Here is an 18025-nt window from a genome sequence, read left to right as displayed (position 1 = left end):
TTCGGAATAAACGGTGCTGTGTGTGTTTTTTTTTTAATTATCAAAAATGCTACCGGTGGTAGCAAAAACTTTTTTTTAAAGAAACGCTGGCGAGGAAAGAGTTTAAAAAATGTTTTGTAAACCACAGAAGAAAGTCATACAGGTTTGAAATGAGTGTGTAAATGACATTTTTTCATTTTTTGGTGTACTGTTCCTGGAAGTGGTACCCCACCTTCTCCTAGTTTGTGTTTTAGTCTCAATACTGTGAAATCAAAACACATGAATTGCAGATTCTAATACAGCTCTTCTAAAAGACACCAACAGTGAAGTCTCTTGGTGTAGCCTGTATTCTTTCAAGTTTTTATTCATTATCCAACATCAAATGGACTTTTTCATTCCTTCCCACAGTCGCCTTTGGCTTGCACACTAGAGGACTAGAGATATTTTGTAAAATGCCTTTCGTTAAACTAGAGGTGGATGACCAAAATAGTAACAAATCAAATAGTACACAGGCTTGTCAAAACACCAAATTATTATAAATCATACAAAACTTACAAAAATTCTCCATGTCGTCACATAAAACCTCATATATACAATTTTTTTCGGCATGCATACATACAATAATCTCACATGATCACACTATAAAGCAAATCTCAAATGTTTGATAGGTTATATTGTCTTCATATATAAACTTCAATCATTCAGATCTAAACTGTTAAACACAATTAAGCATCAATATAAAACTCTGTAAAGATGCTTTGAAACAATATGTATTGTGAAACTCAATATACAAATAAATTGATAGATGACCATTACTATTACAACACACCTAAATGATTTTAGATATTGTTGGTTGATGTCTTTATTCCCGTCCTCAGCTCCAGCTAAAGATGCTGCTTTGGCAGTTTTCTCCTAGTTATCAAGCCGGATCATTAGTCCCAAAACAAGTGCCTTAGAAACAGAGAGAGACAAGAGATAAAACAATAAAACATGTAGAAATAAAAACACAAAGCTGAGCAGTAGGTTAGATCCACACTGCACACTATGATCATATGCTGTCGCACTGAAAGCTTGTACATTTAATATACAATATTCAAGTGGAATTGTATAAGTCAAAAAATAAAAATCACTGGTTGGTGTCATATTACAGTTCACACTGTTACTGGTGCATTCTTTGTGTTAATCTTAGTCCTAATTTACTTTCACAAAGTCTCCATAGAAAAGCAGGAGGAACTCAGATGAAATTTTACTATCTGGTTGTAAGATCACAGTCCTCATCGTGTTTGCGTTTTCGTGACTGATTATTGCATATGAGCCTTCATCAGAAAGCACAAAGCACAGCATCACTACAGAGTCTTATAACAATGATTTGTGTGAGAAACAGACCAACATTTAACTTGTTATTGACTGCTAATGAACTATGAGATCTAGGGAGGATGTAAAGAAAAATACATTTATGAATGACAATTCTCAAACTTTTCATTTGTTCCTCACAGAAAGATATTATGGGACTTCAGAAGACATGGAATATAGTGATCAACCGATAATGATTTTTTAGAACCAATACTGATAATTTGTGTGTATGTGCTCGATAACCGATATGCAGAACTGATATTTATTTACTGTTATACTTGTTTTTGACACGATTACAACACCACTGAACTGAACAAACCATTTTATTTATAACAATCACTCCCTCCTTGCATAGAAAACAAAAAACGTATTTATACACCAATAAATAGAGGAGTCTGTAAGTGCAAAAAATAAAAAGTGCACTGTTTAAAAAATTAATTTTCAATAAAGCACAAAAAGTTATTCTAACCTATTAAAAAAATAAAAGAAAACAATCTAAACCACCTAAAAAAATAGCATTGTTATTTTAATGTAGCTTAATACTCCTACTTGAGCTGAACTAGGTTGTAGTGTAAAAAAAATAGTCTTTCAGCATTCTGCCACATACAGTGGGTACGGAAAGTATTCAGACCCCCTTACATTTTTCACTCTTTGTTATATTGCAGCCATTTGCTAAAATCATTTAAGTTCATTTTTTTCCTCATTAATGTGTGTCCATATTGACAAAAAAACACAGAATTGTTGACATTTTTGCAGATTTATTAAAAAAGAAAAACTGAAATATCACATGTTCCTAAGTATAGAGGGTATGCACGTGACGTCATCGTCGACCGTTACGACTGCGGTCACGCCCACTGAGTGGCAAAGGACTGAAGGGGCTCGCACACCGGATGCAAAGCTCAGCGCCGCAACACGTCTTTCAAATTCGAGCGCATATTTTTCTATTGTTTTTTGAGTCATAGCCGGGCGCCGCGGACATGTGCCGAATGTCGCCGCCGGTGTGCGTAGCATACACTCATAGAAAACAATGCGTTCGAATTTTAAAGACGTGGCACGGCGCTGAGCTTCGCGTCCGGTGTGCGAGCCCCGAGAGCGGCAGCATTGGTTTTCAGCGTGAATGTCGCGAAAAACACACAAAACACATCCAAAACGGGAAAGAGCTTTGTGATTGACTGTACAAATAGCTTTGACACAAACCCTGAGGTAGGCTATATATTTAAAAACTGCAGAAAGCAACAGGGAAAAAAGCTAATGGATCACTGCAATTCACAGAAACAGCTCGACTCCAGGCAGAGAAACATGGATTTGCAGTTATCATTTTGTGTCAAACTGTTGGATTTTGAGGTAAAATCATACCGTATATATTGTATTGTTATATATTATGTTGACAACTCATCAATTAAATATTTTCCATCTTATATTCTGCATAATTGGGTGTTTTTCAATATACAACACTGACAAAAACTACACTATAAAACTATATATGTTTTAGGGCTGGACAATATGACGATATAACATTGATATAAGTGATTACGTGGATTTAAACCTACCTATATTGTAGTAATATAAAATATTAACAGGCAGATTTGCTTTATGTGTCTCCCCACCGTCAAAATCAGGCACATATAAATGTCAGGAAACACGACTCCTGGCTGCATGTCAATATCCATGGATTAGGTTTATTTGACAAGTTGTAAGGAACACATTCAATTCCAACCTTTAGTGTAATTTGTTAGTTTTACTCGCGTTTTCACAGTTTCCTCTATTATATCTAGTCACGCAGCAGGTTCTTTTGCCACTCAGTCCAGCTGAGGGGGCGCGCTTTCGGCGGGAAAGTGACGTCGATGCATATCCTCAGACCCTTTGCTGTGACACTCATATATTAAACTCAGGTGCTGTCCATTTCTTCTGATCATCCTTGAGATGGTTCTACACCTTCATTTGAGTCCAGCTGTGTGAATATACTGATTGGACTTGATTAGGAAAGCCACACACCTGTCTATATAAGACCTTACAGCTCACAGTGCATGTCAGAGCAAATGAGAATCATGAGGTCAAAGGAACTGCCTGAAGAGCTCAGAGACAGAATTGTGGCAAGGCACAGATCTGGCCAAGGTTACAAATTTTTTGCTGCACTTGAGGTTCCTAAGAGCACAGTGGCCTCCATAATCCTTAAATGGAAGACGTTTGGGACTACCAGAACCCTTCCTTGAGCTGGCCGTCCGGCCAAACTGAGCTATCGGGGGAGAAGAGCCTTGGTGAGAGAGGTAAAGAAGAACCCAAAGATCACTGTGGCTGAGCTTCAGAGATGCAGTCGGGAGATGGGAGAAAGTTGTGGAAAGTCAACCATCACTGCAGCCCTCCACCAGTCGGGGCTTTATGGCAGAGTGGCCCGACGAAAGCCTCTCCTCAATGCGAGACACATGAAAGCCCGCCTGAAGGACTCCAGGATGATGAGAAATAAGATTCTCTGGTCTGATGAGACCAAGATAGAACTTTTTGGCCTTAATTCTAAGCAGTATGTGTGGAGAAAACCAGGCACTGCTCATCACCTGTCCAATACAGTCCCAACAGTGAAGCATGGTGGTGGCAGCATCATGCTGTGGGGGTGTTTTTCAGCTGCAGGGACAGGACGACTGGTTGCAATCGAGGGAAAGATGAATGCGGCCAAGTACAGGGATATCCTGGACGAAAACCTTCTCCAGAGTGCTCAGGACCTCAGACTGGGCCGAAGGTTTACCTTCCAACAAGACAATGACCCTAAGCACACAGCTAAAATAACGAAGGAGTGGCTTCACAACAACTCCGTGACTGTTCTTGAATGGCCCAGCCAGAGCTCTGACTTAAACCCAATTGAGCATCTCTGGAGAGACCTAAAAATGGCTGTCCACCAACGTTTACCATCCAACCTGACAGAACTGGAGAGAATCTGCAAGGAGGAATGGCAGAGGATCCCCAAATCCAGGTGTGAAAAACTTGTTGCATCTTTCCAAAAAAGACTCATGGCTGTATTAGATCAAAAGGGTGCTTCTACTAAATACTGAGCAAAGGGTCTGAATACTTAGGACCATGTGATATTTCAGTTTTTCTTTTTTAATAAATCTGCAAAAATGTCAACAATTCTGTGTTTTTCTGTCAATATGGGGTGCTGTGTGTACATTAATGAGGAAAAATATGAACTTAAATGATTTTAGCAAATGGCTGCAATATAACAAAGAGTGAAAAATTTAAAGGGGTCTGAATACTTTCCGTACCCACTGTAAGTCTGCTTCATTGTTGTATTGTTAATTTTAATCTTCATATTTCAAAAATAATTTTATTTATAAAAAGCATTAGCAGAAACACTAATGTGAACAATAAGCAAAATAAATGTAGAATGTCTAATGTTTTCAAATGGAGCAAATAAATTAAAGAGTCATATCAACTTTGCAGAAATGTAATATTTCATTTTAAACTACAGTTTTAGTAGATTTATAAGCTGTTTAATAGGCTAAAGAATGCAGATTAATTCACTGGATAACATTAAATAACTGAATAATATTCTCTGGAATATTGGAATATAACAAACAAAACATTGTATTTTATTGCATTTCTCAACTGGTAAGTTATCAGAATTGTTTATTTTTGTCATTCTAGATTATGAAATATCTGTTGAAAAAGCACTGTTTATCTCTGCATTTACACAGAACTATACTCAAACTGAGTATATAGTATACGTTTTTATGGTGTTTTTGTGTCCTTTTTAAAGCTTGAAATTGCATTGATAAGATATTTACTGATGCAAAATATATGAATATGAACCAATACAAACCCGTGAAATGTCACACTACATCCTGGTCTTGGGCGTGACCTCTGCAAGATCTGGATTCCTTCCTCCAGGAAAATGTCAGCATCTACCCTAGACATGGATACACATTATACAGATAAAATTATTTAGATTTTAGGGACTGATAATTCTATTCTTTATACTTTGTTTTTCACACATTCATTTGAACAATTCTATAATGATTTAAATGGATGAGGATCATGTCACTCCAAACCTGTATGACTGACTTTCTTCTGCAGAACACAAAGATCATTTGAAATATATTTGCGAGCAGCAGTTATCGGGTTCAAGCGTTTAAGGCCTTTAAGCACTTGTGCAAAAAGATATTATATTTTATTTAGCAAGGATGTAACCATTTAAATAAAAGATGGAAAAGACAATTTACAGCCAATACAGGCAATTTACCATAGAAAATATGATTTTTCAGCCATTTCATGGGATTTGCCAAAGAAATACATCACATTATTTATTTTAATTATTACCTTTTCATCTCCCTAAAAGTATTCCCACTTCTTTAGAATCATGTGCCTCATGTGCTCACACAATAAAGAGAAGTTCTCAGTTTTACCTGACGATTGGACTAACGGTGAAGTAGTTTTAAAGTTTTTTTCTTGTTATAGCACCATCAAGTGACCAGTCGTCACGTCCTTTTTCACATGACCACAAAATAAGTTCTTACATAGGTGTGCTGAGTTTGGTGAAAAAATCTCATTCTGTTCACGAGTTATAGCCTTTTTAGTAAAAGTGGCTCTGCACACTTTGAATGTTTTGGCGGACCTTAAGGACCATGAATCAGAATTTCATCTCTTTTTTTTTGATAACTATTGACAATCAGACTCCGGAGAATCTCACTGCACTTGATTGGTTCTGATCAGGACACACTAGGACTAGTTCACAAAAGAATTTTTTTTTTAAATCCAAAACACCTGAAAATTGAGGCAGGGATTCCAACAATATAAGACACTTTGAGTCTAGGCCTATCGGTTCAGGAGTTATGAGCCATTTCATACTTTTGAAGTCAGGCGGATCGAACGAGACTTGGTGACGTTGTAGATGGTGTGAGCACTACCAGCCCAATCATGTTTAGGGGATAATGATGATCCTTGGAAAATGTAACAATTACAATAGTGTTTCAGTGCTTCACGTTTGAACCTCTAATAAGGTTGGTAAGAAAACAGTTTCATTCCCATTGAATTCCATTGTATTTTCCAAAACTGTTTGGGACATCAACAGTTATTTTGTGTTCCTCAGAAGAAAGTAAATCATAACATGAGGGTGAGAAAAATAAATGACAGATTTCTCATTTTTGGATGAACCATCAGTTTAAATATGTGCAACACAGTTCCTAACAACAGACAGATTCATACAGGAAGACAGAAGGTGATTTCACATGTTTTTCTTACTCGAGTTCTGTTAGACTGGAGCAGTTCTGGATGATTTGGAGGATACAGTGAGACCACATCTCACTTAGACAGAGTAGTTTCATTTCCATCTTTTTCAGTTTAGAGAAAGAACAGAAAACTGACATTAATGCATCTGAATCTTCTTGGTGAATTATCTGAGTAAGTTTGGCCCACTCAATGTTGATTGGCTCTGGGCATTGAAAGGTGAGAGTTAGCGACTCCAAAGATGATGAAGTTTCTATCCTGACACTATAATAAAAAATAAATCAGAATTGGCATCAATGTAGTCTGTAAAACAACAAGTCATTGTTTTGAATAACTTTCAATTAACTTTTTCTTCACCTGATTTCTTCATTGTTTGACAAATGAAGAGAATATTTATCAAATTTTCTAAATATGAAGTAGACATCAATGCTGCAAATCAAAGGATAGAAAAAAGATTCATGAACTGAACATAAAACAAAAGCACACTGAAGGATGATAACTCATGTGTACATAAAATACTTTAAATGTATAAAATGTATTTTGAGACATTACCTCAATGATCTCAGGGTCTGTTCTCTTGTGAGAGCGTACATCAGTTCATCAACAACAAGATCAGAGCCTGTTGAAACTTCTATGTTCAACCTGTAAAATCAAATCCAGAAGATGAGTGTACAGACTAAATCAAGTTAACTTGCAATAACAAATAATAAAAACGTAATGACATTTTTAAAATGTATAAAATATATGTATCACTGGTTAACCACTGATTAGCTACCAAAAAACCTGTGTTCCTAAAACCAAAGGCCAAAGTTCAAACTATTGACCTAGAGAGTCCCGAGAATTGTGCCACAGTTATGGAAGTTGAGCCAAAAACCTAGGACTAGTTTTTTTTTTTGTTTTTGAAATAATCTTTAACGGGGGAGTCACGTGACGTGCTCATGAACCTAGTCGCACTTGAGTAGAGCTCCGTATGTTTGGCCTCTTTTTGCTGATTTTTTTCATTTTAATTTTACTTCATTAATAATACTATTCCTGATGGCTTACAATCGGAAACAGGAGATTTCTCCATCGGCTTCTCCGATTAAGAAGAAACCCAAGCCACCGACCACGGGTGATATGGTGGATAAGATGGCGAACACTGTTGCGCACTCTGAGAACATTCTAAGAACTGAGTTGACGGTGATGCGGAACGAATTTGCTTCTCACGTCAGTTGTTCGTAGACTTACAGGATCACAATAGGTGCAGTAATCTGCGTCTGGTTGGATTGCCTGAAGGGTCCGAAAAGGACGACCCTATGGGCTTTTTGAAAAGATCGCTACTGACGTGGCTCCCGTCTCTGGCGGGCAAAGAGATTGAAGTGGAACAAGCGCATCGCGTGTACACAAGGCTCTCCTCAGATCGCGCTAAACCATGGGTTTTCATCTTTAAACTGTTGCGGTACACAGACAGGGAGCTCATTTTGCGGGCCGCCAGACTTCACGCCCCGGTGAAAACATCCGACGGAGCAACGCCGTCTTTCTTTCCAGATTTTTCTCTGGCCACCGCAAAAAGAAGAAGTGCATTCACGCCAGTTAGGAAGGAAATGAGAGAGGCAGGCATCCAGAATTTTCTTCTCTATCCTGCAACGCTGAAGGTCATTCTCATTCAAGGTGAACCTAAAATGTTATACTCTGCAGAAGAAGCAAGAGTTTTTTTTTCAGATCCCATTCATCCACCAACCCTCAGTGAATTTCAGCTGGACATTTGCTATCTAATCGGAGAAGAGATGCTCTAAATGGTTAGGCGACTGTCTTTCACGGTTCACTCTAACGTTTACTTCTGAACTTATAGTTACTAGAAGGTTTCATTGAGCATACAGTATCGCTTACTGATTATGGTGGTATAATATTTATGTTTTAGTTGTATTCCTTCTCTCTCTCTCTCTCTCTCTCTCTTTTTTTTCTTTCAACAGAGATACTATCTAGACAATATGTAACTTTGGGGCCAATGTTACAGCTTCAGTAATGTGCAGGTTTTTGTTGATGCCACGGATCATGTTAAGGGGTGCTGGCAGATCAAGGTTTGTTCTTGGTTTGATCTGTCATAGTTCATGGAAATGTGTTTATGTGTTTTTGAATACTAACGGGAAGGGTTGGGGTGGGGGTGGGGGGTGGTTAGATGGTAGACTCAACTGATTTTGTTTTCAAATTTGTATTTTGTCTTATTATGCAGTAATTCTGTTTGATACCTATGAATGACCTTAATATTCTAAGTTGTAATATTAATGGATTTTTTGCAAAGAAGAAAGATTGATATAGTGTTAGTTCAAGAATCCCAATTGAAAGAGGAGGATGTACACAGGTGTAATAATAAAGTTTTATGAAGTGGTATCTCATTCATCTTCTGCTAAATTCTCATTCATCTGCTAAAAATAAGGGTGTCCTAATATTGGTGCGGAGGACTTTAAATATTACTATTTTAGATAAAGGTTGTGATACAGACGGTAGAATAACACATAAAAACAATAGTGGAGAATAGGAATAGTGTATTTATTTCTGTTTATGCCCTTTGTACTCCTGACCCTACTTTTTTCTCTGTTTTGTCTACTTATCTTTTAAAATTTTCAGATTTTGAAATTGTATTGGGTGTAGACACAAATTCTGTAATTTCACATATCCTAGATAGATCTGGGCCCGTATGTATAAAACTTAGAAATGCTCTTAAGAATAGTCTTAAGTTTTGACTTAAGTGTCAAAAAATTCTTAGTAAAGAGTAGGACTTTTCTAAGAGTAGGAGACTTTTATAACGAAGCTAAACGCAACTTTTAGTAAAGTGTAAGACGGATTCTTAAGTGCTGACTTAAGTGTTGTGAACTAAGGACTACAATGATGTCAACTCAAAATGGCCGCCCTTAAGCTCTGAATCAGCCAATAGCGAGTCTGCAAGGGTGAGGTCACAGCAGCACAACACCAATCATTTAATGTTATTATAAAAAGCAATAACACAAATAACACACAAACCTTTTAATATTTAAATTGATTTAAAAGCAATAGCTTTGCATTGTGCAAAATTATCACAAATTAGTGATATTAGATTGATGGTGTGGAATCTTTTTCTAATGATATATGTCTACTCATTTACAGTTAGAGCAATGATATGTCATGAGTTCATCAACGGCTCCAACAACTCCAGGGAAGCCCACTATCAACATAAAAGTGTCTTTCTTTTGCCGCATGGTTTAATGGTCAGTTGAAAAGTCAATGAACTGCCATAGAGTAGAGGCCAAATGTTATGTCCAGTCATATGAAAACTGACAACTTCAACCTTAATTCAAATATTTTAAAAAATGTGTTATCATATTTTAAAACATTTAAATAATATAAAAATAAAAATATTTCTTCTCATATTTTTATGCAAAATTGTACACAATTACAAACAAGAAACTCTTGTTTGTAATTATTCTTGTGTACTGTATGTTCATCTTTTGTTCTTCCTTGTCGTTCTTTCATCAACTGCGCTTTATTTTTCGTGAAGCATTTTGTTTCGTGTCAGCTGTGATAAACAGACATCCACTCTCACTACATGTGTAACAGTGGCCAGACTCTGACGCCTGCTAGAGAATGAGGAGTTTAACATCATTGGTAGTGCATTCGCCTCACATGGCAGCAGCAATCGGGCCAGGGTTCTTGACCAACTCAGAGCAGGGTGGCGACTCAGAGGTTAGGATTGGAGTGTGAGTTTTGGTGGCGGCGCAATGAAGAGAGGGGTGTGTTTGTTTGGGTTGATTTCAAATAATCAACAGTGTTCAACAACGAAAATCGCATACAGCACCTTTAAATGTATTAAAATGCATTAAACATATTAATTATTGTTTAAGTAATATTTATTACATTTATTTAAATTTTAAAGTATTACATTTCTTATTAGGTCAGTTACTAAAAGAATTGACAATCAAGTTGATATCATTTTATCAACTCCATGTCATCATAGAACTCCAATACAGTACATCATATCTTCATTGGAAAGCTCGTGTTTCCTCTTCTTTGCTGCCATCTTGTTACTCTTAACTAGGTTAAGACACCTCTCCAGCTCTCTTAAATAATTTAGGAGCTAAGACCTAGTCTTGACACTTAGGAACCTTTATGAATCACACTTACTCTTAAGTCTAAGAATAAGAGTAAAATTACGTCATTCTTAGAATTTTGACACACTTAAGACTAAAATTTTACTCTGAGCGGCTTTATACATACGGCCCCTGGACCAAAGGAATCACACTCTCAAGCCTTCTGTTCTGACAAACTTAGGCAATATGTAACCTCATCTTCATTGGTGGATAGTTGGCGTTTATTGGCATCACGAACAGCTGAAGATAAAGAAGTAGAAATGAAAATATAGTCAATTCGCTAATAGGATTTATGAGTAGCAAAAAATATCTGTTCCTTATCTTTGTCGGATCATGATGGAAATTTGTGCAGATTATCTTTGATTCCTCGGCCATCTCGTGCGACTAGATGGCGATTAAACCCTAAATTGTTACAGGATGAAAACTTTTGCAGTCAATTCAGAAATAAATTCGCTGAGTTTATTGAAATTAACCAAGGCTCTGTGGATGATCCGCGACCACTTCGGAATGCAGTTAAAGGATTTATAAGGAATAACTCAATTTCGTATGCCTCTTTCCTTCAGAAAAAACGACATAAAAAGATAGTTGAACTGGAATTACAGCTCCAGAATCTGACTAGAGACAATCAACGTTGTTTCTCAGACAATACACTCAGCAAAATTATGGCGGTTAGGTCCGAACTAAATTCATTACTGAGATCCAGGGCAGAATTCCTGATGCAAAGATGCAGGCAGAATTACTATTTTCAAGGAAGTAGACCAAGCCACCTTTTAGCTCGAAGAATACGCAACAGTGAAAAGTTTGCTAATATTTCAGCAGTGAAATCCCAATCCGGGCTCATTATGACAGACCCAAAAGACATCAATATTTCTTTTAATTCTTTTTACTCTAATCTCTATACTTCTTCTGCTGTTGGTGACCCTGACTCTTTTGCATCTTTTCTGTCCAACCTTTAGGAGCTGGAGTCAGCAATCTGTTCTATGAACAAGGGGATATCCCCAACTTTAGATGGTATTCCAGTCGAATTGTATACTCATTTTTGGTCGGATTCAAGGTCATTGCACACTGAGTCCGAAATTCGCATGCGAAACTTTCGCACGTTAAAAAATAAATTCGACCTCACGTTATGTCAATCGCGTTTGCACACAGCCTCCGAAACTTTCGTCCGTCAAAAAAATATTCGGATCAGGTTCGATTTTCTGCGTTTTTCGCATCCGTGGCACGCATTTTAAGAGATGTTTTGACAATTCAGAGCCACCGTACGCGAACGCAAAAATCCAGAATGCCATCTGACAAGTTGATCCACGTCGTCTACAGCACAAAACAGCAGCACTGAATGACAAACAACGTGAGGAATACAAAGAGACCGAATATAAAGACAGATTGTGCCAGTAGTAAAGCATCAAACAGAGCCACTGACATCCTGAAGTAATCTTTGAAACTCTGGATAATCCCGCAGCTCCTTGATGAGGTGAATTCTCCTTTCTCTCTATGCAATCTCGGGATTGAATGGACCCAATATTTCCTCTTTCTTTTTCTCTTTTTAAGAAGAGAGGAGGCAACTAATCGTGCTCACTGCTTGAAGACTTCATTTTGTATTGTTTTGCGATTTTTTCGCAAGGCATTCATTAATACGCATCGGACTCAGTGTGCAAGGTCTCTGTGCGTGACGAATTTTTAGGATTGTGAATACGAAAAAACGCATGCGAAAATTTCGGACTCAGTGTGCAAAGGCCTTCAGGCCCCCTCATGTTAGATGTTAAATTTTTCAGTTACTCAAGGCTCATTTCACCCATCTATTAATATAGCTGTTATTTCTCTCTTGTTAAAAAAAGATAAAGATCCGACTTCCTGTTCTAGTTACTGGCCACTTTCTTTGATAGGGACTGATGTTAAATGATATGCTAAGGTACTATCTCGTCGTCTAGAGAAATTTATGAACAGGTTAGTTCATCATGACCCAACAGGGTTCATTAAATCTCGCTCAGCTTCGGATAACTTATGCAGGTTATATCATATTATTAATTCAACTAATAGTTTGTCCTCCCCTTGTGCAGTATTATCTCTAGATGCAACGAAAGCTTTCGACCAGCTAGAATGGAACTATTTATGGGTGGTTCTACAGCATCTGGGTCTAGGATCGAGTTTCATAAACATGATAAAAGTTTTGTACGTCAATCCAGCAGCCTCTGTTCTGACAGGTTCTGTTTGCTCTAACCCATTCTTTATACATTGAGGTACTCGTCAGGGTTGCCCACTTTCTCCTCTGTTATTTGCCTTATCCTTGGAACCCTTGGCTCAAGCGGTCCGACGATCTGAAACTATTTCTCCCATAATTATAAGGAATACTCATCATCATATTTCTTTATTCGCTGATGATATCTTATTGTTTTTTAAGAAGCCATCACATTCTATTCCTCAAGTACTGAACTTATTTGACCATTTTGGATCTCTCTCTGGGTTTAAAATTAATTGGAGTAAGTCATGTCTACTTCCCCTCAATTCTAAATTTGATCCCATTTCCCTTTCTGTATCTATTCCATTGGTTCAAAACTTTAAGTACTTGGGGATAGATGTTTTTCCTTCCCTGCAAAAAATTATTTAAAAAAACTATAATATTATTCTAGCCAAAATATCCTCAGATTTGGAAAATTGGTCTCGTCTCCCTACTTCTTTTCAGGCTTGTATATCAGTGATTAAAATGAATGTTCTCCCACGTATTAATTACTTTTCTTCCATGATTCCTCTCGCTCCACCAGTTGGCTACTGGAACAAACTTGATGCATGTGTTTCATGGTATATATGGGATGGTAAACACCCTCGTATTAAACTGACTACCTTACAGCAAAGTAGATTAAATGGGAGGTCTTTCTTTCCATAATTTTAGACTGTATGCTCAAGCCTTTTCCCTCCGCCCTTTATCAGTTTGGTTTGACCCTTATGCTTCTGTATCTTGGAGAGCAATTGAGGAATCTATTGTTTATCCATATAAATTGAAGCATCTTGTTTTTTCGGGGGTTCCACTTAGGCAGTGTAAAATCTAGGTAATCTTTTGTCAGGCAATACTCAGGCATTCCATTGTCCGCAATGGACTCATCAAAAAGTAAACACTCTGGTAGATATCTATGATGATAATGGTTTACAATCCTTCCAGAATCTCAAAACTCAATATAATCTGCCAGGCACTTCCTTTTTTATGTATTTATGCATTAGATCAGCCCTACGGGCATATGGGGCGCCCTGGAACTCTCAACTACCTATTCACTCTTTGCGCAAACTAATCCTTCCCTCGGAGGAATTTCCCTCTTCTGCTTCAACCATCTATCTTTTTCTTCTTGAGCATTCATACAAACCTTTATCTATTACAACTGTTTGGGCTAAGGATCTTAATGAGGATGTGCATGTTTTATTTTCGGATCAGATATGGGGAATGTTTAAACTGTCTTCTAAAAACCCTAACCACCAAATGATTCATTGGAAATTGCTGCATAGGGTCTACTTGACTCCAATGAAACGTTTTCATATGAATATGTCGTCATCTCCTAAGTGCAATCTCTGTTCGCAAGAATCTCTAGGCACATTTTTGCATTTTTTTTTTTGGGAGTGCCCCTCTCTCTCTCCTTTCTGGACTCAGCTCTCACAGGACCTTTCTTATTTGTTGGGTACTGAGATATGTTTGACTTCACGCCATTTTTTCATGAATGACTTCTGGGACGTCACCTTGTCCGTCCAACAAAGATGTTTACTGTTAGCTGCTCTCACTGCAGCAAAAAAGTTGCTAGTCAACCGTTGGAATCCTCCTCACACAATGGACAGACGAATCTGGGCGGTATATTTGTTGGACATTATCTCGATGTAATTCTCAACTTCTCGTATACATGGATCTAATGTGAAAACTTAATTTATGGCATTCGTCTTTTAATGTTGTGTAATCTTTTCTAAAATCTTTGTAAATATTATTTTATTGTATTTTATGTATTAATATAATACTTAATTTATTTTTATTATTATTATTTATTTTACTTTATGTATTTATTTATTATTTTTCTTCTCTACCCTTGAGTCTACCAGGGGGTGGGATGGGTTCGGTTGGGTTCTTAATTTGCACAGTTGCTTATTGTTTTATAGTACTGTTCACAGAAGAAAATTCAATAAACAGATGTTAACAAAAAAAAAAAAAAAATAGAAATAATCTTTAACGAACGATTCAATGAACAGTGGCAGAGGCAAAAGTTGTTCAGAATGAGAATGGGATCCTAAACTGTTTGGGACATCACCATTCTGTAAATGGGTTATTTTGTGTTCCTCAAAAGAAAGTAAGTCATACAGGTTTGACACAACATGAGGGTGTTTAAAATAAATGACAGATTTCTCATGGATGGATTATCAGTTTAAATATGTGCTACACAGTTCCTAACAACAGACAAATTCATACAGGAACAAGACAGAAGATGATTTCACATGTTTTTCTTACTTGAGTTCTGTTAAACTGGAGCAGTTCTGGATGATTTGGAGGATACAGTGAGTCCACATCTTACTTAGACAGTGTAGTTTCATGTTTATCTTTTTCAGTTCAGAGAAAGAACAGAGAACTGACATTAATGCATCTGAATCTCCTTGGTGAATTATCTGTATAAGTTTGGCCCACTCAATGTTGATTGGCTCTGGGCATTGAAAGGTGAGTGTGAGCGAATCGAAAGATGCTGAAGTTTCTATCCTGACACTATAATAAAAAATAAAAAAAAATCAGAATTGGCATCAATGTTGTCTAAAAACCAACAAGTCATTGTTTTGAATAACTTTCAATTAATTTTTTTTTCACCTGATTTCTTCATTGTTTGTCAAATGAAGAGAATAATTATCAAATTTTCTAAATATGAAGTAGACATCAATGCTGCAAATCAAAGGATAGAAAAAAGATTCATGAACTGAACATAAAACAAAAGCACACTGAAGGATGATAACTCATATGTACATAAAATACTTTAAAATGTATAAAATGTATTTTGAGACATTACCTCAATGATCTCAGGGTCTGTTCTCTTGTGAGAGCGTACATCAGTTCATCAACAACAAGATCAGAGTCTGATGAAACTTGTACGTACAAGCTGTAAAATCAAATCCAGAAGATGAGTGTACAGACTAAATCAAGTTAACTTGCAATAACAAATAATAAAAACATAACGACATTTTTAAAATGTATAAAATATGTATCACTGGTTAACCACTGATTAGCTACCCAAAAACCTGTATTCCTAAAACCAAAGGCCAAAGTTCAAACTTTTTTGATAACTATTGACCTAGAGAGTCCTGAGAATTGTGCCACAGTTATGGAAGTTGAGCCAAAAACCTAGGACTAGTTCGCCAAATTTTGTTTTTGAAAAAATCTTTAACGAACGATTCAATGGACAGTGGTGGACCTAGAGGCAAAAGCTGTTCAGAATGAGGATGGGATCCAAAACTGTTTGGGACATCACTATTCTGTAAATAGGTTATTTTGTGTTCCTCAAAAGAAAGAAAGTCATACAGGTTTGACACAACATGAGGGTGTTTAAAATAAATGACACATTTCTCATGGATGGATTATCAGTTTAAATATGTGCTACACAGTTCCTAACAACAGACACATTCATATAGGAACAAGACAGAAGGTGATTTCACATGTTTTTCTTACTCGAGTAATGTTAGACTGGAGCAGCTCTGGATGATTTGGAGGATCCAATGAGTCCACATCTTACTTAGACAGTCCAGGATCATTTTCATCTTTTTCAGTTCAGAGAAAGAATCAAGAACTGACATTAATGCATCTGAATCTTCTTGGTGAATTATCTGTATAAGTTTGGCCCACTCAATGTTGATTGGCTCTCGGCACTGAAAGGTGAGAGTGAGCGACTCCAAAGATGATGAAGTTTCTATGCAGATACTATAATAAAAAAATAAATAAATCAGAATTGGCATCAATGTTGTCTATAAACCAACAAGTCATTGTTTTGAATAACTTTCAATTCACTTTTTCTTCTTGAATAGGAGTTTATTAACAATGCTTGAGAAGACACAGAGATGATGGTGAGTATGATAATCAGAGTTGTGAAGAAGTATGGAGCGAGAATATTGACAGTCACTTTGGAGAATGGAGAATGGCGATCGTGGAGCAGAGCAGCAGGGCACACACTTCAGTGAGTGTAGCAGGGTGTGGTATCTAGAGGACGCTGGAGACCCAAAGGAGCAGGATAGACGATGGAGCACTGGAGCATACAGGTTAGTGGAGCGGTAAGTGAGTCTTTCTCATGATCGAGACCTAACAAAGTGCAGTGGTGAAGTGTGTGCCTTTATACTGCTGTGCTGATGAGTAGATGGCTAACAGGTGCGAGTGATTACTGAGTGTGAGCAGGTGAGTGACAGGAGGGATGATGGGAAACGGAGTCCAGGGAAGGTGAGACTGTGACATCTATAAACCAACAAGTTGTTGTTTTGAATAACTCTTTGTGCCTTTTTAAAAAAGAATTATGATTAATTAATGGTCTTTTGAGCACCAGTCATCATCTCCATCATTAGCTGATAGTGTGGTACTTTATTGTTTGATCTTTTTTGGGTTACCAATTTAGATGCATTATTACTACCATAATTATAATCTGAAGGTATTAGATAGTTTGTTCTGCACAATGACAGAAAAAAGGTTTATACATACACATGTACTGCTAGATTATGCTATTATGTATGGAGATAGGATTGTAGCAAAATACCAAATAAATAGATTATGATCCACAAATAAATGTAAAGATATTCACAAACAATAATCATATACACAAATGAATAGAATGAGATCCACAAATATATGTTAGGAGTTTCACAAATATTAATTAAATTCACAAATAAATAAAATGAGATTTGCTAATAAAAAACATATTCACAAATATGTTTTTATGTCACAAGCACAACTCTGCCTGCATTTATTTGTGAATCACCACCTGTGCATTTGTGAATCACCTCACGCATTTGTGGATCACCTCACGCATTTGTGGATCACCTCACGCATTTGTGGATCACCTCACGCATTTGTGAATCACCTCACGCATTTGTGGATCACCTCACGCATTTGTGGATCACCTCACGCATTTGTGGATCACCTCACGCATTTGTGGATCACCTCACGCATTTGTGGATCACCTCACGCATTTGTGGATCACCTCACGCATTTGTGGATCAACTTACGCATTTGTGGATCACCTCACGCATTTGTGAATCACCTCACGCATTTGTGGATCACCTCACGCATATGTGAATCACCTCACGCATTTGTGGATCACCTCACGCATTTGTGGATTCTGACACAATTCTAGCGTCAAGACCTCAGACAAATCCACAAATAGGTCGAC

At 37.1% G+C, this 18025-nt stretch overlaps 1 protein-coding gene across 3 annotated transcripts in view; it reads right to left on the bottom strand.

Annotated features, from left to right (window-relative positions):
• Positions 1-318: 318 nt before the first annotated feature.
• LOC125252104 (NACHT, LRR and PYD domains-containing protein 1 homolog) overlaps positions 319-18025 on the bottom strand; it is a 35032-nt gene continuing 17325 nt past the window's right edge. Inside the window, exons 8-16 of one of the 3 annotated variants that reach the window (XM_048165144.1) lie at positions 16324-16572; positions 15668-15757; positions 15472-15543; positions 15124-15372; positions 7099-7188; positions 6904-6975; positions 6562-6810; positions 5144-5230; positions 319-930 (exon numbers count right to left, since the gene is read on the bottom strand). In XM_048165144.1, the coding sequence (XP_048021101.1) occupies positions 912-930; positions 5144-5230; positions 6562-6810; positions 6904-6975; positions 7099-7188; positions 15124-15372; positions 15472-15543; positions 15668-15757; positions 16324-16572 (1177 nt within the window). In that variant the 3' untranslated portion in view covers positions 319-911. Of the gene's footprint in view, positions 931-5143; positions 5231-6561; positions 6811-6903; positions 6976-7098; positions 7189-10776; positions 11052-15123; positions 15373-15471; positions 15544-15667; positions 15758-16323; positions 16573-18025 lie in introns of those variants that run through there. The other 2 variants (XR_007181154.1, XR_007181155.1) reach the window with 2 other exon arrangements.

The sequence above is a fragment of the Megalobrama amblycephala genome, linkage group LG18 (assembly GCF_018812025.1).
Source record: "Megalobrama amblycephala isolate DHTTF-2021 linkage group LG18, ASM1881202v1, whole genome shotgun sequence".
In the NCBI taxonomy this organism is placed as follows: Eukaryota; Metazoa; Chordata; class Actinopteri; order Cypriniformes; family Xenocyprididae; genus Megalobrama; species Megalobrama amblycephala.
The sequence above is the reverse complement of the archived record's forward strand: the minus strand, read 5'-3'. Positions and strand labels throughout refer to the sequence as shown.